Below are 26,700 nucleotides of genomic sequence, written 5' to 3'. Positions count from 1 at the left end.
CATGTCAAGTTTTTGTTCTCTTTTCAGGGACTTTCTACCTAGGTGTTAGCAGAAAATAGAGATTGAATATCTCAGTTATCTTTGGCATATCTGGAATTGTCAGTGAAAATTCCAGAAAGCCTGGAGGCTATGGGGACTATACATTCAAGATAAATCAAGGAAGAGAGGAATTTATTATTTTAGGGAGAAGTTGGTATCAAGACTAATCTAGAATTGGTTCTTAAAAAGGTCATTGAAGTTGGATTTGACATTTGGCCACTGTTCTCCTTCTTCCTTCTCTGGGGCTAGTGCCCAATACTTGGAAATAACACTTTGCCCATTTCCTTAGGGGCACTTAAGAAACTTTGGCTTTCAGTTCTATGCCTTTTGACTACTTACCTCTAATATAGATGCACTTAGCCTCAGAGCTTGAGTCCCATCTCGTTGGAAACTAGATTAGGAACAGGACACCTAAGAGGCATGGATTCAATAAATATCCTATTCTATGATGCATGAGATGTTCATGCCTCAAAAGTTAGGTACAACTTCATAGTCAGTCTTAGTTGTAATTAGCATGAATCCTTGCTGATTTCATGGACTATGGAAGTCCAAAACCTTTCCCTGCATCCCTAAAAATTCAAGTCTCCTCCAAATAATCCACATATGTAAAGTATTATCAGTATAGAATTTACTGCAATTTTATAGAGGCTATGGAGAATAATTTACATTACAGCAATGCAAATGACTTTAACATGTACCACAGACAGTATTAGCTACCACAATCCTGTGTAGTTTCACTAACTTGTTCTCTGAACCCAAGTCTCTTTCTAGCTGGCCAATTTCTTTCATGTTCTCTCATATTCTAAGATATCAACAAAATTCCTTCCCCATTCCATTCATAGCAACAACGTGCCCATGCTAAGACTTGGTGCCGCCTACTTATCCAGGTTGTTTTTTTTGGAGGGGGAAGAGGTAGGGGGAGTGGTGGGGAGGGTCACTTTCTATGTTTCTGCCTTAAACACCTACTAAGGCAGTCTTCCAATCCAAGACAGTGTTATTCTTGAGAGAAATTCCGGTGACCAAATTTGTCACCATCTCTTTTCTCAAAGATACAATTATTGCTGTTATTACCATGAAGCAGATGAAGATATGGCTAAATAAAAAGAACTATAATACATGGTCAAGAGAAGAAAACTAAGTTTACTCAACTTGTCGTATATGTCCAGCACAAAGTAGGTGTTTTATGTGTTTTCTTATATAGTCCTCATGGTAAACATGTAAGGTGGAGGATCATTATTTGTCCCATATTCTTAGAAAAATAAGGATTGGACTGGTCAAATAACTTCACCTAGTAAAAGGAAAATCCAGTATGTAAATTCATGCCTGAGTCTTAACACTTTTATGTGCCCTTGGAAAAGTCATGTTCCCTCGCTGCATTTCAGTTCCTTATCTATAAAAAAGAGGCTCAGATCAAATAGCTTCTAAAGGCTTTTTAAGCATAGACAAACATGTTCTGTGACCTCTCCTTACTCCACTTGAAAAGTAAAACTGGAAGCTATAGTGTGCTTTGCTTAATTAAGACAGGACCTCATTAACATATAGATCCTGTTTTTCTTTTTTATTGTCCTGCCCCTGAAGTTGATAAGTTATGTGTATTTTATTTATTTGTATACTGGAGAGCGACTGGATTTTAGATACATGAGGTTCCAAATGTTTTAAAAGTAGGATTGCTTTGCTTCAGATTCCATTTTCCAATTTTTAAAAATATTTTCAACTTTGTCCTGAAACAGAAAGGCTCAATGGTCCTTGCAGTGTTAATGAATTGTATGGCAACTTTGCCCTTGGTTATGAGAAGCTGTATATGGGATGTTCAGACAGAAGTCTCCTCTCCTGAGCCATAGCTATCAATTCCAAACTGTGAAGGCTGTTTCTCACACTGAGAATCATGGGTTGAAATGCTGCCATCTCTTCCAGTGTCTGTGTTGGTAGGGGAGGCAGGACCAAAGACAGAAGCACCCATTATCATGATAAATACTCAGAGCAGGCTGTACTACAACAGTGGCTGATAGAGAGGAGATTGTATGGTTTTAGGAAGCCTGTATTAGTAGAAAAAATATCACTGTATAAGATGCTATACATCATGAAGTTAGTGGCTAGGTATTGGCTAAGTCATTATCCCCATGAAGAAGAGGAAGTAGGAGGGTGGCATATAGGATCCTATTTGAATTTGGTTGAAAATAGAGAAAACAAAGGGAATTCTCAGGAGAGATACTAGAGACTGTGCTTTTTGTATAAAAGTTGGTCACTTGGGTTATGCTGTCCCTGTCTGGTTAATCCTATTCTTCCAATAAATAGAAATAGTTATAATAGATACCACTTACATTTATAGTGCTTTGTATACATTATTTTATTTCACCATCACAACAACCCTAGATAGATAGATGTTATTGTCCAGATTATACAGATGAGGAAGCTGAGGCTCAATGAGGTTAAATGACTTTCCCAAGGTCATATAGCTACTGAGTATCTGCACCAGAATGTGAACTCAGGTAGCTGCCTTCTCCTCCTTCCTGCTCTCTTCCCCATTACCTTCATTGTTTACACTCTCCTACCTCAGCCTGAATATCAAGTGATTACCTTGTGGAATAATTTGTGAAATACTTTCCAAGAGAGTTAATATTGGTGGGCTAAATAAATAAATAATAGTAGACTGATTAACTGTTCAAGCAATTACATATTCATTGAATGGTTACTGTACATTTGTCCTGGGGATACAGTGTTACAAAAACACCAGAATAACCCTTGCTGTCTTAAAACACAGAATGTAATTGCTGGAGCTGTCCGCAGTGATAGCCAAGCTATGTATAGCAATTTAAGTTTAAATTATTTAAAGTCAAAGAGTTAATGCAGTCTCTCAGTTACATTAACATTTCAAGGACTCAATAGCCACATGCTAATGACCACTGTACTGGGCAGCACAGATATGGAACATTTATTTCCATTCTCGTTGCAAGTTCTATTGGACAACACTTAGATAATTAATATGGTGGCTGAGATGCTAAAGAATCTGCCTGCAATGTAGGAGAGCAGGGTTCGACCCCTGGGTCAGGAAGATCCCCTGGAGAAGGGAATGGCAACATACTCTAGTATTCTTGCCTGGAGAATTCCATGGACAGTCCATGGGGTAGCAGAGTCAGACACGACTGAGCAACTATCACTTTTTTCACTTTAGATAATTAATAACAATTGGGTTGAGTGAGAAAGAAGAGTGACAGGGTGTTAAAGAATTCATATTAAATGGGTTATCTAGTCTAGGAGGCTTTCCTGGGGGAAGTGACAATTGAGCTGAGCTTTCAGTCCGAAATAACTAAGCCAATATTGCCAAGTGAGGCATCTTCTGCAGATACTCCCTGTGTGTGTGCTCAGTCATATCTGGCTCTTTGTGACCCCATGGACTGTAGCCCACTGGGCTCCTATCTCCATGGGATTCTCCAGGCAAGAATACTTGAGTGGGTCGCCATGCTCTCCTCCAGGGCACCTTCCCGACACAGGGATCGAACCTGTATCTCATTATGTCTCCTGCATCGCAGGCAGATTCTTTACTGCTGAGCCACCTAGGGAGCCCTAAATACTTCCTGCTATGAGGTAAATTAACTTTGGAAATGACAGCAGTGGATTTGATCAACTTGTCCAGGGTGTAAAGGCACCTACCTTCTCCCTTCAATGGACCCAAAGTTAGCCAAACAAGATAAAAGAATAGAGGAAGTACAGAACTGTCTCACACCTGTGCTCATTCAGATAAGGATGGTAGTAGAGCCTGGGGCCATGAATTATTGCAAGTCAGGTCCTGTATTCATTTTTGGTGCTTTGTTTAAAAAAAAAAAAAAAAAAAAAAAGCTCTGTAACTCTTTTTGAGATACTTGGAGATCCAAACCTGGCTGTCAGTATTAAGTTTGATAGAATAATAATATGGTTCAGAGTATATCCTGAGCGGGGGAGAAGGTGTTTGTGCTTAGATACATCTGTGCTGTGTCGAGAGCTACATGTTCTATGAGCCTCTCTAGCTTGAACACCCACACATCTGCAGGCAGGCAGGGAGTTCAGTTCAGGTTCACAATCTAGCTAAGATGCAACTGTGAGGTGTTCGCTCTATCTTTAATTAGAATGGAATGCAATTGCAGTTTGTCTCCGTCATCATCTATATCTCATCATTTAGGTCTGTCATCTATCTCTATCACCTATCATTGTGATCTATTATATATCTATTCTCCAGAAGTCCTAGGCAGAATCTTCAAAGCTATACAAATCCTAAATCCCTCCTTTTGGTGTATTCCACTCAGGCCCAGATTCTTTCTCTGACTAGGGCACCAAGGCTGTTCTTTCCAATGTCAACATCATGAACTAGGAATATTTTGTGTTTACTATGCAGAGGCAGAAAACAGTCTCCAAAAGGTGAATTTGACTTGACCGATAACATGGTATCACAATTAGTTATGTCAATAAAAACCACCAATAAAGGGACTTCCTGGCTGGTCTAGTGGTTGAGATTCTGTGCTTCCATTGCAGGGGGCACAAGTTCTATCCCTGGAGGGGAAACTAAGATCCTGTATCATGGCTGTGTGGCACAGCCAAAAGAAAACCAAACTAACCGCTAATAAAAGCTGTGTATTTGGTATCATAGAAATGGGCAAAAAATCAGGTTGATTCTATGAACTTCTCAACTCTCAGCCAAACATATTAGTATCATGTGGGAGTCACAGTACCAAGAATTGGAATGGCTGGGTTCTCCAAAGGCTTCCCAGTTTTTTAAACACAGAAACAGCTATGTCAGCCTCTGTGTGTCTGCCTGCTGTTTGTCTCACTTCCATATTAAATTTTTTTTTTTTAATGCATCCCATTGCTACTATTTTTTTTTTTTGAAGGGGCTCTGTTTCTGTAGATGATAGTCTCCTTAAATACTGATTCTTCCTCTTTGATTTAGCTTCCTTCTTGCAGTTGCCCCTCAGGGATCTTGACACACTGGATATGGCTGGAATCCAGGTCCTGTCTCTCTCAGTTTTCGTCACATGTTCTGAGCTTTGTCAGAGCCATTCTGTATCTGATTTATCTTCTGCCAGGATGGTGGCTCCATATTCAATCTGTTTGCCAAGTGCTTCTGAGGCAGCATTTTCAAAGCAGATAATTTAATTTCTCCATTTTCAGAAAGCAAAGAACAAGCCACCTTATTAACTGGAAATGTGCTTATTTGATGCTGTGTGGGGGCTGACATTATCCCCCTGAATCTTAGGAAGCTCATTGTGTTCCTGAGGTTTAATTCTCCTTCTTAAAAATCTCTGTGATTTTCCCACCCCCCACCCCCACACATATCCTCAGATGCAGACATACTTACATACTTCCAACTTTTCCAATTCTGTCAGTTCTTTGAGACTCAGTGTAAGTCTCCTCCTCTCCTTGTATTCTTCCCCAGTGAGGGAGCCTGTGTTGCTTTTTCTCATCTCGTTCACTGCCTGTTGTCTGCAACATACCATTCAGCATGTGCTTATTACATTGTCTTATTTTATCCATTGAACTTCAGGTTACATGCAGTGGTGGTGAGCCATTGTAGAGTTTTGTGTGAAATAGTTACATGATCTGATTAGTGATTTACAAAGATGACTGATGGCATGGAGGCTGATTAGGAGGTTGAGATATTGGAGGAGTGAGGGAGTGAGTACCATGGCAATAGAAATTGAGAGAAAGCACAGATTTTAGAGGTGTTTGGGAGCAAAATCGATAGGACTTACTGATTGATCGGATGAGAAGGGCCAGAGGCAGGGAGGAGAAGTCTAGAATTGACTCTCAGGTTTCTGGTTTGGACCACTGGGTGGGTGTTAGTGCCACTCACTGAGGCAAGAAACAGGTCAGCCCACTCCCTCATGGGTCTCCTCCCCTTCCTCCTGCAATCCCATATGGGTCCACAGTAGGTGCTCAAAAATGCATGATATTACTTTTATTCTGTTAAGAGGGAAGAGAAAGTCTTGCCTTTTCTTTGTGTCCTGCCTTAGCTTATGTAAGATACTTCCTGCAGTGGAAGGATGTTAGTTTCATGGCCTCTTTGTTGTTGCTACTCTAGGAATCTTCTCTCTGCTGCTGTGATCTATTTTTGCATTTCTGTGGTCTATGATGCAAGTTCTGGACTCACTACTGGGCTTACCAGTCCGGTAGTGCCACATACTTCTCCTTGTCCACAAAATAATCTCATCACAGCAGTCACCTACATTTGAACAGTGATTTAGAATTTAGCAGGCATGTTCAGATGTGCTTTATCTCCTTTGCTCCCTATGACTGCATGTGAGGTAGGCAGTTAGGTAGGTTTAACTGTCCCTGTTTCATAGATAAAGGAGTTTAGGCTGTTGGAGATACAACCTGTGGCATAACTGGGACTCTGCCTCCACATCCATTGTATTTACTTTAATTGGTCAAGTCAATTCTTGCCTCGCTGTCTGGTACCCATGTGTTTCCAGACTCCTCATGACCTGTCCGACTTCTGCCCTCGTCCACTGTGAGCTCCTGCTTTTGGTTTACCTGCCTTGCTCATACCTATACTTTGCCCTGTATATATACATCCCTTGCTTTGGCTTTCCCAGTCCAGGCACCTTCCCCTGTTCGTGTTATACTTGTACTACAGTCTTGGCATTGACACAAGACTTGCAGATGAATTTGTGCCACTGGAACTTTTTCTTCCCAAAACATAGAGGAACACCCACTTTTAGTCTGTTGGACCTGAGGTAATACTGGCCTTTGAACTCTGCTACTTGCAAAATGTTACATTTGTGGATATGAGCAGTGAAAGAAGGCATAATAAGCGAGGCAAGATTTCCAACCCACATTCTGCCTCCTCCAGCACAGATCTCCTTTAAGCATTTCAATGGGCTGCATTGCCTCTGTCTCCCTGTGAGTACATGAATCTCCATATTTAAATGTTTGGTATTGAGCATTTGGGACAATTTTTCATTAATATGATAGCAACAAACAGCTTTCTGGATTGTATAGATTGTTGGTAGGTACCGTCTTCTCAACACTGAAATGGTTTCATGGGTGGCCCTCTGTATGTGAGTCTCTGTAGACCCAGTGGGAGCCAGGGTTGCTTAAGTTTCCTTAGCACTTCAGTGTTTTATCGGAGAAGGCAATGGCATCCCACTCCAGCACTCTTGCCTGGAAAATACCACAGACGGAGGAACCTGGTGGGCTGCAGTCCATGGGGTCGCTGAGGGTCGGACATGACTGAGCGACTTCCCTTCAGTGTTTTATAGTTGAGCAGCAAGGATTTGAGAATCACCTACTGACAGGGATGTTATAAACAAACTCCTTGCTCTTGAGCCTACCATTTAACTGGGAAGGGAAACCTTACGTTTTTTCCCACCATGACTGCGCAGCACACAACACAGTTATAAACTTATGCTAGGGAGATTGGGACAGAAAATGAGATACGGGTCAGGCTGCTTAAAGAAGCTTCCTGAAAGGGAGGACCTTTGAACTGATGCTGAGAGCATGGGTTAAGGTTTTGATTGCAGCGTATGTTTGTGAATCAGTGTTAGTGCTACTATTTTGGGATAGCAGAATGGCATGATAGAAACCCCATATTTAATTCTTTTTCAAAGAATATTTCTTTTTCATCTCAGATGACAAGTTCAGGAGGGGGCCTGTCAAAGGAGATTTTGTTTCCTTCCCCTCCCCTTTTTTTTTGATTATGCCAAATCTTACATTCTGTGTTCCACCATTCTACGGTTTGGTTCTTTTGCAATATGATTTTAGGATCTGGTGTGAACTTAGTCCAGGACACTCCTTTTCCAAATCAGTTTTCCACTTTAGGTGAAAACTGAGTTTGTACTTTTGAGATAATTGTTCTAAGAAGACAGTGCTGCTAAAATACAGGCTAGAATAGAAAAGTTAACTTTGTGTAGCTCTGAGATGAAATTTTCTCTGTTCTTCCTTGGCAAAGATGATGCTGTGACTGGGGAGCCTTCTCAGAGTGACAGATCTGTGTGGGCTGAAGCCCCAGTTTGATCATGAGGGGGCGGGAGATGGAAATTTCTTTTCTTTATGATGGGTTCTGATGCTGGCAACTGTATGCTCTGGGAGCTACTGTTGGGGGCATGATGCATGCCTTGTTTCTCAGTGGGACATTATGGAGCAAATAGCATCTGAAACATGTTGTTGCAAATGAGACAGAGTGCAGGATAATGATGAACAGAGTAAATAATAATTTGTTGCATAGAACAGATTTGTCGGAGCTGTGGCCTGCACAAATGTTGCATCCAATATCAAACCCAGTAGCTAGACCCAGTGTTTCACTTTTTTCGAAGATTTTCCTAGATGATAGAGTGGACTGGGATAAATTCCATGTCTCAATTTGGGTGAGGGGATTGTTAAAGAAAAATGGGCTGAAATAGTTGGTCCTTGACCAACTGTGAAGTTGGAAAAATATGTCTAATATCCTACCTTTCTATTCATTTCGTTGCTTTGCTCTTGTTATTCTCCACTGGTGAATCTAGAATCCCTCTCTGTTAAGGTTATAGTGAAACGTCAGTGGTAACTTTTTTAGAGAGGGGAATATACCTGGGATACAGGGGTGATGGCAGGACTGCCTGGTGTAAAAGACTCTGTCTCCAGAGGCTTAGTGTAAGCATGATGCCCTGGGAATGGGGCAAATTCTTATGGACCATGGCTGGAAATTGATTGAAGGACTCATTAGTAGGAATTTGAGTCTCTCCTGGGGGTCCACCTATTTGCTGAATAGACAACACCTTGTGGAGGGATAGAAAAAAATGAAGGTGCATATATATTAATAAAAATATTCTCAAGGACTTGTTTAGGATGGATTCAAAAGGGAGAAATTATCTACAGGGAAAAATTAATAACATTTACTGAACCCTTGTCATATGGCAAGCATATTATATAAAATTTGTATCTAATTCTCATTATAAGATTATGAGGTAGGCAGTTTTATTATTCACATTTTATGTACAGATAAAATGAAGTCAAGTTACCCGGGGTCAGAGAACTGAAAGTGATTGAACTAGGATTGATTGATGCATTGATTTTTTTAAATTGAGATAAAATGCATAACATAAAATTTATCATTTAACCTCCTTGAATCAGGATTAGTTTTTCATTCTATTTTCAAAGTTATCCCTCATGGCAGCGGTGGCGGTGGCTGGTTGGGTGCAGCGCTATAGCAACTGAGTTGCTGCTAGCCTGGTGGCCGAGCGTTGAGCTCCAGCCTGGCCTCCACATGCCCCCAGGGCTCCACACACCTAATGCTGCCCCGGCACTGAGCCCGCCCTGGCCAGGATGATGGTGGAGTATTTCTTGGGCCAGAGCATGCTCTGGAGTTCATGGGAGCAAGTGTTTGCTGCCTTCTGGCAGTGGTCCCAAATCCCTGTAGTAAACATGCCTTGATGGAAGACATAGTGCACCGAGAGGTGACCTCTGACCAGAAGCTCCTGTCCGAGGACTCCTGACCAAGATGAATAGGATGCCCCGCTGGGCTGAGCAACTGTTTCTTGCCAGTGTTGCTCACTCAGTGTACATCCTGGAAGATTCTATTGTGGACCCATGAAACCAAACTATGGCCACCTTCATCTGGAACATCAACCACACCCAGCTGATGGTGGTGGAGGAATGATGTGTTTACTGTGTGAACTCTGACAACAGTGGCTGGACTCAAATCTGCCAGGAAACCTGGGTCTCCTCTGGCTAATTTGGCATCTCCAGAGATGTTCAGGAATTTGGTCTTGCATGGTTCAAAAGCAACATGACCATGACTATGAAAGGTTTTGAATACATCTTGGCCAAGCTGCAAGGTGAGGCTCCTCCCAAAACCCTTGGTGAAACAGCCAAGGAAGCCAAGGAGAAGGCCAAGGAGATGGCAGTGGCAGCTACGGAGAATGCCAAGGACCTTGCCAGCAAGGCAGCCACCAAGCAGCAGCAGCAGCAGCAGCAGCAGTAGCAGTTCATGTAGCCAGCCCAGGCCCTGAGGCAGCAGCCTAGCAGACTACCGACTCCAGTCCCTGTGCCCTCTCCTCCTCTACTTTATTATTAAAAGCCAGCTTTCAGTCTTGTTGACTGTGTGGATGGTGGGCTGGGAGTAGGTGCCCTGTTTGGCATCTCCAGCACAGCTGGTCAGTTACCCATGTGTGAGCTGGGCCTCCTTACTCCTGCATCAGGTGGCTGAAGACAGAGGCCCAGTGACTTGCCCAGGGTGACTGCATCCAGGTGAAATCGTTGTAAATGCTAGACTGTAAGCTCCGTGATGGCAGGGACTGTTGTTTTATCCTCTGATGTGTCCCAAGTATATGAAACAAAATCTTACGTGTAACAGGCACTCAATAAATACTTATTGAAATTAAAAAAAATTATCATACAGTGCAGTTGTTTTATTTGGTGTGCATTTTTGAGTTCTTACACACACATAGAATCACAAAACTACCACCACAATGAAGATACAGAATAGTTCCCTCTCCTCTGAAAGCTCCCTTATGCTGTTCCATTTGAGTTAAACCCTCTACTCACTTCTAACCTCTATTCGCTGTGTAAACAACTGATCAGTTTTCTATCACTATAGTTTTTTTTTTTTTTTCCAGAATGTCATATTCATGAAATCATACAATTGTTGTTCAGTCATTCAGTCATCTCAGACTCTCTGTGACCCCACAGACTGCAGCACACCAGGCTTCCCTATCCTTTACTATCTCCTGGAGCTTGCTCAAACTCATGTCCATTGAGTTGGTGATGACATCCAACCATCTCATCCTCTGTTGTCCCCTTCTCCCACCTTCAGTCTTTCCCAGCAACAGGGGCTTTTCTAACAATTGGGCTATTCACATAAGTTGGCGAAAGTATTGGAGCTTCAGCATCAGCCCTTCCAGTGAATATTCAGGGTTGATTTTCTTTAGGATTGATTGGTTTGATCTCCTTGCTGTCCAAGGGACTCTCAAGAGTCTTCTCCAGCACCACAGTTCAAAACCATCAATTCTTTGGCACTCGGCCTTCTTTATGGTCCAACTCTCACATCCATACATGACCACTGGAAAAACCATAGCCTTGACTGTTCAAACCTTTGTCAGCAAAGTAATGTCTCTGCTCCTTTATATGCTGTTTAGGTTTGTCATAGCTTTTTTTTTTTTTTTTTACTGGTTATTATGTGATTTAATGAAATATGTAATTGGAGGAGCACAATAGAATTACATTGTGAAATGTAAATAATACACACAAGACAGAGCCCAGATAGATATAAATAAGCACAAGGTATTAGTAAATAATATAAGCTGCTGACTCAGAATCCAATCATCAGATCAGATCAGATCAGTCTGTCAGTCATGTCCGACTCTTTGCGACCCCATGAATCACAGCACACCAGGCCTCCCTGTCCATTTCAAGGAGAAGCAACTTTTAATTTCATTGTTGCAGTCACCATCTGCAGTAGTTTTGGAGCCCAAGAAAATAAAGTTTCTCACTGTTTCCATTATTTCCCCATGTATTTGCCATGAAGTGATGGGACCAGATGCCATAATCTTAGTTTTCTGAATGTTGAGTTTTAAGCCAACTTTTTCATTCTCTTCTTTCACTTTCATCAAGAGGCTCTTTAGTCTTCTTTGCTTCCTGCCATAAGGGTGGTGTCATCTGCATATCTGAGATTATTGATATTTCTCCCAGCAATCTTGATTCCAGCTTGTGCTTTATGCAGGCCAGCATTTGGCAAGATGTACTCTGCATAGAAATTAAATAGGCAGGGTGACAATATACATCCTTGATGTACTCCTTTCTCACTTTGGAACCAGTCCATTTTCCCATGTATTGTTCTAACTGTTGCTTCTTGAACTGCATACAGGTTTCTCAGGAGGGGGGTAAGGTAGTCTGGTATTCTCATCTCTTTAAGAATTTTCCACAGTTTGGAACATACATACAGTATGTAACCTTTTTAAGACTGGCTTCTTTCACTCAGCAGTTCTCTGGAGATTTATCCATGTTGTGATATGTTCATTCTTTATTATTGCCAAGTAATAGTCCATTATATGGATTTACCACAGTTTGTTTATCCATTGACTTGTTAATGGTCATTTGGATTGCTTACAGTTTTGGGCAGTTATGAACAGAATCTCAAGAAATATTCTGTGGAGAGTTTAGTGTGAATACCAATTTTCTTTAGAGTAAATACCCAGGGGTGGGATTGCTGTATCATTATGATAGACTTTATGGTTAATTTTGTAACAAATGGCCAAATCATTTGCCATTATATATGATCCCATGAGCAGTATATGAGAGTTGTAGTTTCTTGCATCCTCATAAACTCTTAGTATTGTTTTTTATTCAGGTGTTATAATAGGTATGTAGTGGTATCTTGTCATTGTTTCAATTTGCATTTCCCTATGGCTAATGATGTTTAACATCTGTCTATTTTTTTCCATTTGTATCTGGTCAGGTTCTTTGTATGTTTTAAAATTGGATTATTTGTTTTCTTACTGTTGAGCTTTGAGAGTTCTTTATACATTATGAACATGTCTTGTTGGCTGTGTGATTTGCATACATCTTCATGTTTGTAGCTTTTCTTTTTCTTTTTTTAAAAATTAATAAATTTTAATTGAAGGCTAATTACTTTACAATATTGTAGTGATTTTTGCCATACCTTGTCATGAATCAGCCATGTGTCCCCCATCCTGAACATCCCTCCCACCTCCCTCCCCGTCCCACCCCTCAGGGTCATCCCAGTGCACCAGCCCTGAGTGCCCTGTCTCATGCATTGAACTTGGACTGGCGATCTGTTTTATGTATGGTAATATACATGTTTCAATGCTATTCTCTCAAAGCATTCTACCCTCGCCTTCTCCCACAGAGTCCAAAAGTCTGTTCTTTACATTTGTGTCTCTTTTGCTGTCTTGCGTATAGGGTCATTGTTACCATCTTTCTAAATTCCATATATATGCGTTAATATACTGCGCTGGTGTTTTTCTTTCTGACTTACTTCACTCTGTATAATAGGCTACAGTTTCATCCACCTCATTAGAACTGATTCAAATGCATTCTTTTTAATAGCTGAATCATATTCCATTGTGTATATGTATCACAGCTTTCATATTCATTCATCTGCTGATGGACATGTAGGTTGCTTCCATGTCCTGGCTATTATAAACAGTGCTGCGGTGAACATTGGGGTACACGTGTCTCTTTCAACTCCGGTTTCCTCCGTGTGTATGCCCAGCAGTGGGATTACTGGGTCATATGGGGGTTCTATTTGCAATTTTTTAAGGAATCTCCACACTATTCTCCATAGTGGCTGTACTAGTCTGCATTCCCACCAACAGTGAAAAAAGGTTCCTTTTTCTCCACACCCTCTCCAGCATTTATTGCTTGTAGACTTTTGGATAGCAGCCATTCTGACCAGCATGAGATGGTACCTCACTGTGGTTTTAATTTGCATTTCTCTGATAATGAGTGATGTTGAGCATCTTTTCATGTGTTTGTTAGCTATCTGTATGTCTTCTGTGGAGAAATATCTATTTAGTTCTGTGGTCCATTTTTTGATTGGGTCGTTTATTTTTCTGGAATTGAGGTGCATGAGCTGCTTGTATAATATTGAGATTAATTCTTTGTCTGTTGCTTTGTTTGCTATTATTTTCTCCCATTCTGAAGGCTGTCTTTTCACCTTGCTTATATTTTCCTTCATTGTGCAAAAGCTTTTAAGTTTAATTAGGTCCCATTTGTTTATTTTTGCTTTTATTTCCATTACTCTGGGAGGTGGTAAATATCATAAAGTCCATTTTGTCCTTTTTTTTCTATTATAAATCATGCTTTTGGTATCATAATCTAAGGATAATTTATAATAAAGCAGATATTGCTTATTAATAGTGTTCCTGAATTATTTATTTTAATAAGAACTTTATGGAAACATATTTTGCATATAATTAACCCTTTTAAAGTTTACAAATCAGTCATGATTCAAAAATAAATTTACCAAGTTCTGCAACAATTGCTATGAGTATTTTAGAACATTTTCATCACTCCAAGAGAATCTTTCATTCACATTTACTGTTAATCTCTGTTATCCCTAACCCTGCTCCAGAAAACCACTAGTCTACTAGTGGTTTTTCTGGCACAATTTTTTATTTTAAAAAATTTAAATTTAAAAATTGTGGTAAAAATCATAACATAAAATTTATTATTTTACGATTTCTGTTGGTGGTTTAGTTGGTAAGTTGTGCTTGACTCTTGCCACCCTATGGACTATAGTCTGCCAGGCTCTTCTGTCCATGAGAATACTGGAGTGAATTGCCATTTCTTTCTCCAAGGGATCTTCCTGACCCAGGGATCAAACCCTTGTCTCCTGCATTGGCAAGTGGGTTCTTTGTCACTGAGCCACCAGGGAAGCATTACCATTTCTAGTAGTGTTAAATATTTTCAGAAGTGTTAAATATTTTCATGTTGTGTATAACCAATCTCTAGAATGTTTTCATCTTGTAAATCTGAAATTCTATACCCAGTAAAGAACATTTCCCCATTTTTCTCTCCTCCAGCCCCTGCTAACCACCATTTTACTGTTTCCATAAATTTGACTACTGCTTTGAGTTCAGTTGCTCAGTCATGTCCGACTCTTTGCGACCCCATGGACTGCAGCATGCCAGGCCTCCCTAATCATAGCCAACTCCTGGAGTTTACTCAAACTCATCTCCACTGAGTCAGTGATGCCATCCAACCATCTCATCCTCTGTCATCCCCTTCTCCTTCCACCTTCCATCTTTCCCAGCATCAGGGTCTTTTCCAGTGAGTCAGTTCTTTGCATCAGGTGGCCAAAGTATTGGAGTTTCAGCTTCAACATAAGTTTTTCCAATGAATATTCAGGACTGATTTCCTTTAGGCTGAACTGGTTGAATCTCTTTGCAGTCCAAGGGACTCTCAAGAGTTTTCTCCAACACTACAGTTCAAAAACATCAATTCTTTGGCACTCAGCTTTCTTTGTGGTCCAACTCTCACATCCATACATGACTACTGGAAAAACCATAGCTTTTACTGGACGGACCTTTGTTGGCAAAGTAATGTCTCTGCTTTTTAATACTCTTTTTTTTTCTTCTGCTTTTGACTACTGTAGATATCTTGCTGCTAAGTCACTTCAGTCGTGTCTGACTCTGTGTGACCCCATAGATGGCAGCCCACCAGGCTCCCCCGTCCCTGGGATTCTCCAGGCAAGAACACTGGAGTGGGTTGCCATTTCCTTCTCCAATGCATGAAAGTGAAAAGTGAAAGGGAAGTCGCTCAGTCGTGTCCAACCCTTAGCGACTCCATGGACTGCAGCCCACCAGGCTCCTCCATCCATGGGATTTTCCAGGCAAGAGTACTGGAGTGGGGTGCCATTGCCTTCTCCGGTAGGTATCTTATATAAGTGTAATTATATAGTATGTGTCTTTTTGTCTGACTTATTTAGCATAATACCCTCAAAGTTCATCTGTATTGTAGCATATGCCAGACTTTTCTTCCTTTTTAAGGCTGAATAATATATGTGTATACCAAATTTGCTTATCACTTTTTCTGTTGATGGTCACTTTGGTTCCATCACTCTTTGCGTACTGTTAACAATACTGTTAGGAACCTGGGTGTACAAATAGCTAATACAGCACCATTTTGTTTTCTCAAAAAGACTATTTTTTCCATTACATAGCACTTTCACCTTTGCTAAAAATCAGTTTACTATATATGTTTGGATCTAATTCTGGCCTGTTTGTTCTATTCCATTGATCTATTTGTTTTTCCTTTTGACAATCTTGATTACTACAGTGTTACAGTACTTTTAAAATTTGGGTTGTGTGAGTCTTCCAACTTTGTTCTTTTTTCAAAATATTTTTTGCTCCTTTTTTTTCCTTTTCCATATAAATTTTAGAATCAATTTGTCAATACCTACAAAATTTCTAAAGAAACTGCATTAAATTTATTATGTAGAGGAGAATTAACATCTAAATTTTATTGAGTCTTTGAATCCATGAGAGCACTATGTCTCTCCACTTATTTAGGTCTTTGTTGATTTTTCTTTTCATTAAAATTTTGTCATTTTCATGACATATTTTACTGGGTTTGTGTTTAAAGTGTCTCATGTTCTGTAGGTGTTTTAATTGATGTTAATTTTTTTGGGAGATGGAATTTCAGTTTCCAATTTTATATTGCTAATGTATACAAATGTTGATTTTTGTGTATTGTCTTTTTATTTTACACTATTAAACTTACAGATTCGTAGTAGGAAGTTTTTTTGTGGTTATTTGTTTTTAGATTATTTGCCATTTTCTACTTAGGCAGCATGTTAGCAAATAAGGATCATTTAATTTCTTCTTTTCTAATTGATATGCATTTTATTTATTTTCCTTATTGCACTAAGAATAGTAATACTAGAGGAAATGCATTTAGTCTCTCTCCATTAGGTACAATGTTAGCTATAAATTTTGTGGATGCCCTTTATCAAGTTGAAGAAATTTCCTTCTGTTCCTAATTTGCTGAGTTTTTAAATCATGTATTAATATTGAATTTTATCAAGTGCTTTTTCTGTACCCATTGATATAATAATGCGATTTTTTAAAAATCGTTTAATATGTTGGATTGCATTGGTTAATTTGAGAATATTGAACCAGAGTTGCATTCCTGGTATAAACCCCATTTGTTTATATGGTATTATTTTTAACTATTGCCTGATTCAATTTGCTAATACTTTGTGGATTTTTACATGAATCATGAGGGGTATTAGTCTGTAGTTTTACTTTCTTGTACTATTATCTGGTTTTGATATCAGGTTAATGTTGCCTCATAAAATGAGTTGGGAAGCATTACTACCTCCTCTGTTTTCTGTAGAAAGGTTATGTAGATTGGCATTATTTCTTTAACTGTTTAATTTCCAGTGAAATCTTCTGGGCCTAGAGAAACCATTTTTGGACAAGTTTTAAAACTATATAATCATTTTATTTAATTATATGACTATTTAGATTTCTCTCTTCTTGAGTGAGTTTTGACAGTTTGTCATTTTTGAGGAATTGGTTTGTTTTATCCAAGATGACAAATTTAGGTACATAGAGCTGTTTGTAGTATAGCTTTGTTATACTTTCAATGTTTGTGAAAGTGTTAATTGGTCAGTTGTGTCTGAGTATTTGTGACCCCATGGACTGTAGCCCACCAGGCTCCTCTGTCTATGGAATTCTCCAGGCAAGAATACTGGAGTGGGTTGCCATTCCCTTCTCCAGAGGATCTTCCTGATCCAGGGATTGATCCCAGGTCTCCTGCATTACAGGCAGATTCTTTACTGACTGAGTCACCAGGGAAGCCCATTAATGTTTGTAAGACCTATAGTATTAGCCCCTCTTTTACTTTTGATATGAGAATTTATGTTCTTTTTTTCTTTTTTACTGTTAGTCTTGCTGGAAGTTTATCAGTTTTACTGATCTTTACAGTATCATCAAAAAACATGACCTAGGGATTAATCCAATGAAAGACGATCAAATATTCTAGAGAGAAACTGTAGATTCTGGAAAGGATATATATAGAGCAAGGCATAATATATTTATGGTTTTGAAGTCTCAGTTTTTTAAAGACAGGAATAGAAAGTGCCTTTCATGGATAAAGAGTGGTCATTATTTATTGCCTCTATCTAGGGTGGCCCTAATTTCAAGAGGAGCCCCCTCTACACCATGGGGAGAGCTGCACTTTGATCCATTGCCTGGTCATCCTGGGATTATTTTTATGAGCTCTTAATTGTGTTGTCTCCAAACTGTGCCCCTGATTGTTAGGTACCTTTGGCTAGTCCTTTTGGACCTTTGTTTCTTAATTTATAAGAAAGCTATACTCAAATGTCAAAGTTATCTTCCAAGACAAAATGTCATGGAATCTTGGACTCTCTTTTAATGGAATCTAAGTCATAATGGAATCCAGCAAAGAAAGAATGCAGAACACTGAACCCAGCATTTTATCTGAGAGCTTTTCAGGAAAAGCTGCCCTGTCTCTTTCCTGCTCAACTTCCTCTTTATCATACTTGTCCCTCTGCCTTATTTCAGCTTTTGGTTCCCTCCCTTCCTTCTGTTCTGCCTCTTGTCCCTATGACTTCCTTGTCTCTTCATCCTGTGCCTGCCTTAGTCACCAGTTACTTAGACCTACCGAGTCCTATTCCTACCTCATGCCCAGACCATCTCCCTCTTCTTACCAGGTTTTCCCCTTCCCACCTCCCTGCCTGCATCACCATTACCCAAGAGAAACATTAGCTACTGGAAACCAGCAGTAATGTCCACAAATACTCTTAGCAACATTTAATATAGTAATAATAAACTGGAGGTTATCCAAATCCTTATCAACAGGAGAATGGGTAAATTGTGATATATTGACATGACGGAATATTATAAAGCTTTGAAAGTCAATGAACTACAGCATGCAATAGCCTGGATAAATCTTAATAGCATAAGTTGGAGTAAAAGATGCAAGTTCCCAAAGGTACCCTATACAGTATCATTCCCCTTTCTATAATGTACACATCCAAGCAAAATCAAATATCATATAGCTTAGGTGAATTACACACAAACACACACATACATGAGATAAAATTAAAGAAAAAACTTGGTAAGCATAATCATAAAATTTAGGATGGTGGTTATCTCTGAGGGTGAGACAGGAGAATGGGATGGGGAGGAGCAGGTTAGTGTAGGCTATTGGCAATGTTCTAGTTCCTAAATTGGTTTAATGGGATCATTAGCTTATAATATTATTAAAATAATAAGTAAATAAGAGTACCATGCATGGACCAACCATGATAGTGTGTTGTGATTGACGACCTGTTTTTGTGCATCTGATATAATCCAAACAAATGAACCCCAAACTAGTGGGATCAAGCGATAAGTACATTTCTGTAGAATATTTCCACTAGGTTGTTGGCTGGTGAAAAAGAATGTAGAATTAACTATTTCCCACATATTTTACTTGAGCTTTGAAAAAAAATCCATGGAAAGCTACTAAAAAAAAAAAAAAAAAGCTACTAAAAAAAGTAGTAACTACAGAGAAATGAAGTTAAAGTGTACACTGCTATCTGATTGGATAGTGGCTAAAATAGGCATGATAACAGGTAGGCAATGTAAATGCTTTGAGAACCCTATAGGACCACCCTTTGTAAAGGAATGACTGGCTGTGTAAATGGAATGGTGTATTAAGTACTTAAGTGCCCATAGCTACTCTGGCTCAGGGAAGGAGAAACCGTGGAATTCCAACTTATTCAGTATATATTTTAAAAATGCTCTTGTTTCTCTGAAAAGTCTTTTTCTGCTATGTAGGCAGGCACTAAAAACTTAACCCAGATATTTCTTTTGGGATGGAAACACAGATAGCTGAGTTCCAGCTTTTTGCCTGAGAATGTTAACTTCAACATTTTTATGAAAGCTAAATGGTACAACATATATTCATGGAGGATTGTTTGAAAGATACACAGTTCTTCAGGATCAGTCCTAGAATATCCAGAGGTCCATCAGCATCAGCTGAGAACTTAGGGTAAAAATGGAGACTCTCAGGACCCATTCCAGACCTACGGTATCAGAATCTGTATTTTAACAGGAATTCCTGGGTGCTTTATATGCACATTAAAGTTTGAAAAGCAGTAGTTTAGAGCAGATAGCTTTATCTGAAGCTCAACAGGAACTGTCTTCAGGAAGTCTGTTTACTCACTGAAATTTTATGCCAAATTTTGAGTTTCTCTGAATAAATATTTTTCTGGGCTTTGCTGTATGTTTTACTCCTGGATCAGGCCAGATTGTTGGAAAGCTGTGCACTTAGTTCCCAAGCTTTGGCTAATTGTTTCACACAGCGTGCTTTAGTTTTCTCTCTCATTTGTTTACATTGAAGACCACTGTGAAAAGCAGCTGGTGAAATTCATTGTATTTACTGCTGGATACTACTGAGAATATTATACACTACAGAAGTGTTTCCAAGGTCTGATTGCACAAAAGAATCATCTGAGGCATTTGTAAACTACTGATCTGAAGTACTGCCTGGGAATTTGTATTGTTAACAGTTACTCATGGTGATTTTGATGTAACAAGTCCATGGAATAGTGGTTTGGGAAGATTTACTACACTATCTAGTGTCTCTTTATTAAAGTATACTGTTTTTTTTTTTTTCCCTGTCTTTAGTAGCAGGAAAAGACTTTATGTCTTCTGGGTAACTGATATGCAGTTGTCTTATGGATAATATGTTTATAACAACATGTATCCCTCATTAACTTACCAAATTCACATTTGTGCCCTACTTTTGACAATTATAAAACCTTCTGTTATACATTTTGGTGTTTGTAAAGGTTTTGTGTTACCATTGCCTTCATTTTACTTTGTTTCTGAGCTGAGCTGATATAATTGCTGTTAAAGATGAGAAACTTGATGCTTTTGTTAATTTTGTTTTGTTAGTCTTTTGTGGGGGAAATTACATATTAGGCTGTTGGAAGTAGTAAAAGAAATCACAGATTTTTATTACTACTGTACAGGTTCCTGGGTGTTAGGAATCCTCAGATATGAACCACTGCCTTAAAACAGATATTCTAAAATCAGGAGATATGCTAACTCTTAAAATCGAACAGTTGGGCTAGGCATTGGGAGATTCTTATTTTAGGTATAATTGTGCCAGTAATGAATTCTATGACCTCATGCAAGAGAAACATATTTTTTGTTGGCCGCTATTCTCTAATCTTCAAAATGGGCACAGCAAGTCCCTTTCACCTTATAGGATTAGATGATAATCACATGATGAACATCGACTGAGGACATACTTTGTGCTAGACACTTTTCATAGACATATATGTATTACTTCATTTAATTCTGGAAAGAACCCAATGAGGTAAATATTGTTTTTGCCCAGTTTACAAATGACAAAATTAAGTTAAGTGAGGTTCCATAATGTAAGATTATACATCTGAAGTTAAACTTGATCTTTTTGACTTCAGAGCCTGAATTTGTAATCATTTAGTCTATATGATTTAGTATGGATCATCGTATTGCAGGAGGAAACTCTGAATCTTATGGCCTAAAATCACAAAAGTTCTTTCCTTGTTTTTGCTACATAGTTTTGGTTGCATGTCATCATCATTGCAGGACCCAGGTTGACAGAGTATCTGTCATCTCTAGGATTGTTGGTCATCTCAACAGAGGGAAAGAGTATATGATGCAATATGCACTGGCTCTTAAAGCATGCACCCAGAAGTGACACATACCATTTTCACTTGTGCATTGTTGACCAAAACTAGTTAGATGTATGTGTGTGTAAGGAAAGCAATCCAGTTATGTGCTGGAAAGGTGGAAAAGAAGAGAAATAAAAACATTTGGGGAGCAACAGTAATGCCACATTTTTCAAATGTATTTATTGATATAAGACTATTAGTATTATAACTGAATACTGTTCTTACTTAAGCAATGAGGTGGGTTCATGCTTACATTGTTTGAAACACACTCTTCAATAAGTCACAGTATAAAGCCTGCTTATACACTATAATTTAAAAATAATAGGGGGTGGTCCTAAGATGGCAGAGGAATAGGACGGGGAGACCACTTTCTCCCCCAGAAATTCATCAAAAGAACATTTGAACGCTGAGCAAATTCCACAAAACAACTTCTGAATGCTGGCAGAGGACATCAGGCATCCAGAAAGGCAGCCCATTCTCTTCGAAAGGAGATGGAGAAGTCTTGAGGCTACTGTAAGAATAAAACTGAAAACCAGAGGCAGGAGGCTTATGTCCAAATCCTGAGAACACCAGAGAACTCCTGACTCCAGGGAATATTTATCGATAGGAGCTCATCAAATGCCTCCATATCTACACTGAAATCAAGCACCACCCAAGGGCCAACAAGTTCCAGAACAAGACATACCATGCAAATTAATTCTCCAGCAACACAGGAACATAGCCATGAGCTTCAATATACAGGCTGCCCAAAGTCACACCAAACGCATTGATATATCAAAAATCATTACAGGACACTTCACTGCACTCTAGAGAGAAGAAATCCAGCTCCACCCACCAGAACACCGACACAAGCTTCGCTAACCAGGAAACCTTGACAAGCCACCCACACCGGTCAGAATGGCTGCTATCCAAAAGTCTACAAGCAATAAATACTGGAGAGGGTGTGCAGAAAAGGGAACCTTCTTACACTGTTGGTGGGAATGCAAACTAGTACAGCCACTATGGAGAACAGTGTGGAGATTCCTTAAAAAACTGGAAATAGAACTGCCTTATGACCCAGCAATCCCACTGCTGGGCATACATACTGAGGAAACCAGAATTGAAAGAGACACACATACCCCAATATTCATCGCAGCACTGTTTATAATAGCCAGGACATGGAAGCAACCTAGATGTCCATCAACAGATGAATGGATAAGAAAGCTGTGGTACATATACACGATGGAGTATTACTAAGACATTAAAAAGAATACATTTGAATCAGTTCTAATGAGGTGGATGAAACAGCAGCCTATTATGCAGAGTGAAGTAAGCAGAAAGAAAAACACCAATACAGTATACTAAATATATACGGAATTTAGAAAGATGGTAATGATAACCCTGTATGCGAGACAGCAAAAGAAACACAGATGTATAGAACAGTCTTTTGGACTCTGAGAGAGAGGGAGACAGTGGGATGATTTGGGAGAATGGCATTGAAACAGGTATAACATCATATATGAAACAAATAGCCAGTCCAGGTTCGAGGCATGATACAGGATGCTTGGGGCTGGTACACTGGGATCACCCAGAGGGATGGTATTGGGAGGGAGGTGGGAGGGGTGTTCTGGATGGGGAAGATATGTACACCTGTGGCAGGTTCATGTCAACGTATGGCAAAACTGACACAACATTGTAAAGTAATTAGCCTCCAATTAAAATAAATTGCACTCATCTAATATGCTAGTAAAGTAATGCTCAAAATTCTCCAAGCCAGGCTTCAGCAATACATGAACCGTGAACTTCCAGATGTTCAAGATGGTTTTAGAAAAGACAGAGGAACCAGAGATCAAATTGCCAACATCCGCTGGATCATTGAAAAAGCAAGAGAGTTCCAGAAAAAATATCTATTTCTGCTTTAGTGACTATGCCAAAGCCTTTGACTGTGTGGATCACAATAAACTGTGGAAAATTCTGAAGGAGATGGGAATAACCAGACCACCTGACCTGCCTCTTGAGAAACCTATATACAGGTGAGGAAGCAACAGTTAGAACTGGATATGGAACAACAGACTGGTTCCAAATAGGAAAAGGAGTACGTCAAGGCTATATATTGTCCTCTGCTTATTTAACTTATATGCAGAGTACATCATGAGAAACTCTGGGCTGGAAGAAGCACAAGCTGGAATCAAGATTGCCAGGAGAATATCAATAACCTCAGATATGCAGATGACACCACCCTTATGGCAGAGAGTGAAGAGGAACTCAAAAGCCTCTTGATGAAAGTGAAAGAGGAGAGTGAAAAAGTTGGTTTAAGGCTCAACATTCAGAAAACGAAGATCATGGCATCTGGTCCCATCACTTCATGGGAAATAGATGGGGAAACAGTGGAAACGGTGTCAGGCTTTATTTTTTTGGGCTCCAAGATCACTGCAGATGGTGACTGCAGCCATGAAATTAAAAGACACTCCTTGGAAGGAAAGTTATGACCAACCTAGATAGCATATTCAAAAGCAGAGACATTACTTTGCTAACAAAGGTCCGTCTAGTCAAGGCTATGGTTTTTCCTGTGGTCATGTATGGATGCGAGAGTTGGACTGTGAAGAAAGCTGAGCACCTAAGAATTGATGCTTTTGAACTGTGGTGTTGGAGAAGAGTCTTGAGAGTCCCTTGGATGGCAAGGAGATCTAACCAGTCCATTCTAAAGGAGATCAGCCCTGGGTGTTCTTTGGAAGGAATGATGCTGAAGCTGAAACTCCAGTACTTTGGCCACCTCATGTGAAGAGTTGACTCATTGGAAAAGACTCTGATGCTGGGAAGAATTTGGGGCAGGAGGAGAAGGGGACGACAGAGGATGAGATGGCTGGATGGCATCACCGACTCAATGGATGTGTGTTTGAGTGAACTCCGGGAGTTGGTGATGGACAGGGAGGCCCTGCATGCTGCAGTTCATGGGGTCGCAAAGAGTCAGACACGACTGAGCGACTTAAGTGAAAAAAAAGAAAAAGAATAATAATTAATAAAAGGGGAAAAAAAAGAAGAAAAGAAAATAAATAAATGAATAAGTTAGAATCTGAGCTGTTTAAGCTGGAGTTATTTTTATGTAGCTTTCTTCTGACAGAATGGTACGGTTTTTACCTTCCCAAAATATGTTAGAAGAAAAAAATAACAATAGAAGGAATGAAAGCACAACAAATGGGTTATATATGAATTGAAATGATTGCAATGAACATTTAAAGATGTTTACTATGGATTTTGGGCCTGGTTGATTTGAGAGAAATTTGATGCATGTGATTGTCACAATGCCTAACATACAATTTATCATTTTCAAAGTGCTCCTGCAAAATTAAATGAACTAATGCATGTGAAAGAACTTCCTGTAAACTGTGGGTACTTTTGGCAAATGTAACATTATCACATGATCTCACTTGATCCTTAAAATTACCTTGTGCTGTTTGTTATTGTTTCCATTGTCTTTATTTATAGTTGAGGAAACTCAGAAGTATTAAACTACTCTTCATGACTATATGGTTATAAACAGAGGACTTGGGACTAGAACTCCCGTCTGTAACTCCTAGGTCAGAGTGCTGCCTCTCCAGCCAAATTCTTGGATGTAACTTAAATGCAGCCTAGAGAAATTGAAAATGACCCATTTGAAAGAGGCAAAGACAACTCTCAATTTCCAAAGACATAGCTGGCAGTGTACATGCCAGCATGTTGAGGGAACGGAATCCACTACCTTCTGATAAGGAACTCCTGAAAGGGAGAATCATTCAAAGGCCTAACATTCATAGTGAGAAAATGGTCTTTCCAAGGGCCCAATTAGATGTTTGGTGGCCTGAAGTATTTTTCAGAATGTCATAGCTCAAGGAAGCTGAGGAAATGTAGTTATGCCGGCCTTGAAGAATTGTGCAAAGTAGGTTAGCTGCATCGCTTCCATTTTTGTGAAAGAGAATGCTTTTCTAATTTTAGAATCTTTCAAGAGGTGGGTAGGCTTTTGTGTGAGGGGAAGCTTTTCTCAGTGCTCATTTCCAGAGGTGCCTGTGAAATCATTTTATATCCTGTTTGGAAAAGGAAGACAATGTGGTGGAAATGAAAAATGAGTTTGCGTAAAAAGTTATCTTCCCCAAAAGAGACGGCGGAAATAAGGCTCCACAGCCATACTTATTACTTTTCCCCCTAAGTTATAGAGATGTGTGTTATCAGTTCAATGCAGGTATTGGGCTTCTTTAACTGTAATGTGTCTCCTGATGTTAAACAGTAGCAACTATTTATTTAGAAGATCATTCAAGAAAGGACAAAGCCTTTTTTTTAAGCTCTTAGAGAGTGTTAGGTTTTCCCCAGCTTCTTAATATCTCCACTGTAATTTATTTTGTAAGCTCCAATTTTCAGATTGTTAAAATGTAGCTTATAAATGACTGTTTACTTCATAAGTGACTATTCACCTTGTAAAACAGCAAATATTCAAAATGCAAATATCCCCCCAAAAGAAAAGGAGTTCCACCAAGGGCTAGGGGCTCTTCATGGGTTGGCAACTGTGTATAGCTTTAAGTAGCTGAGGTTGAATTAAGTCCTAAAAAGTCATTTTTAAAATTTTATTTTAAAGAAATTACATGTACTATTTTTTGGCCTTTCATTTTTTTCCTTTAAATTTTGAGATGTCATTAATATACAGCACTGTATAACTTTAAGGTATACAGCAAAATGGTTTGACTTATATCATAAAATGATTATCACAATATATTTAGTGAACATCCATCATTTCATATAGATACAAAATTAAAGAAAAAAAAACTTCCTTGTGATGAGAACTCTTAGGATTTATTCTATTAACTTTCATATATAACATACAGCAGTGTTAATTGTATTTGTCATGTTGTACATTATATCCCTAGTACTTATTTATCTTCTAACTGGAAGTTTGTACCTTTTGGCTACATTCATTCCCCCTACCTCCCCAACCCCTAGTAACAATTTTCCATGTTTGTTTATTTTTGAAGTATAACACCTACAACATTGTTAGTTCTTGTTACACAACATATGATTTGATATTTCTATACATTTTAAAATGATCACCACTATAAGCCTAGTTACAATATGTCAGCATACAAAGATATTACATAGTTACAGTATTTTTCACACTGTACATTTTATACCCATGACTCATTTATTTGTAATTGTAAAATTTTACCTCTTAATCTCCATCACCTATTTCTTTCTTCCTGCCAGCTCACTGCTCTGGCAATCACTTGTTTGTTCTCTGTATCTGTAACTCTGTTTTTGTTTTGTTATATGTGTTAATTTGTTTTGTTTTGGTTTTTTAGATTCCACCTAAATGTGAAGTCATACAGTATTTGTCTTCCTCTGTCTGACTTATTTCACTTAGCATAATATCTGTTATATACCTCCATGTTGTTACAAATAAAGAGATTTCATCCTTTAAAAAATGTGGCTGTCACATTCCACTGTGTGTATATGTGTGTATATGTATGTATACATGTCTTTATCCACTCACATATTGATGGACACTTAGG

The 26,700-nt window shown here is 39.0% G+C and overlaps 1 protein-coding gene and 1 pseudogene across 20 annotated transcripts in view; both read left to right on the top strand.

Annotated features, from left to right (window-relative positions):
• The window catches only part of LOC147341495 (uncharacterized), a 786,153-nt gene that overhangs the window by 292,053 nt on the left and 467,400 nt on the right, over nt 1-26,700 (top strand). For 4 of the 20 annotated variants that reach the window (XR_015158813.1, XR_015158803.1, XR_015158812.1 and 1 more), the window contains one exon: nt 15,104-16,240. The exons of the other annotated variants lie outside the window; for them this stretch is intronic. Coding sequence is in view for 1 of the 4 variants with exons in the window: in XM_086387345.1 (XP_086243471.1) it covers nt 15,104-15,118 (15 nt within the window). In the remaining 3 variants the exon portion in view is untranslated. Of the gene's footprint in view, nt 1-15,103; nt 16,241-26,700 lie in introns of those variants that run through there. 20 annotated transcript variants of the gene reach the window in all.
• LOC147341496 (PRELI domain-containing protein 1, mitochondrial-like) lies at nt 9,316-9,972 on the top strand (annotated as a pseudogene).

The sequence above is a fragment of the Bos grunniens genome, chromosome X (assembly GCF_055505025.1).
Source record: "Bos grunniens cultivar Pamir isolate PY7600 chromosome X, Bosgru_T2T1.0, whole genome shotgun sequence".
In the NCBI taxonomy this organism is placed as follows: Eukaryota; Metazoa; Chordata; class Mammalia; order Artiodactyla; family Bovidae; genus Bos; species Bos grunniens.
Note: the sequence above shows the minus strand (reverse complement) of the source record. Positions and strands in the feature narration are given on the sequence as shown.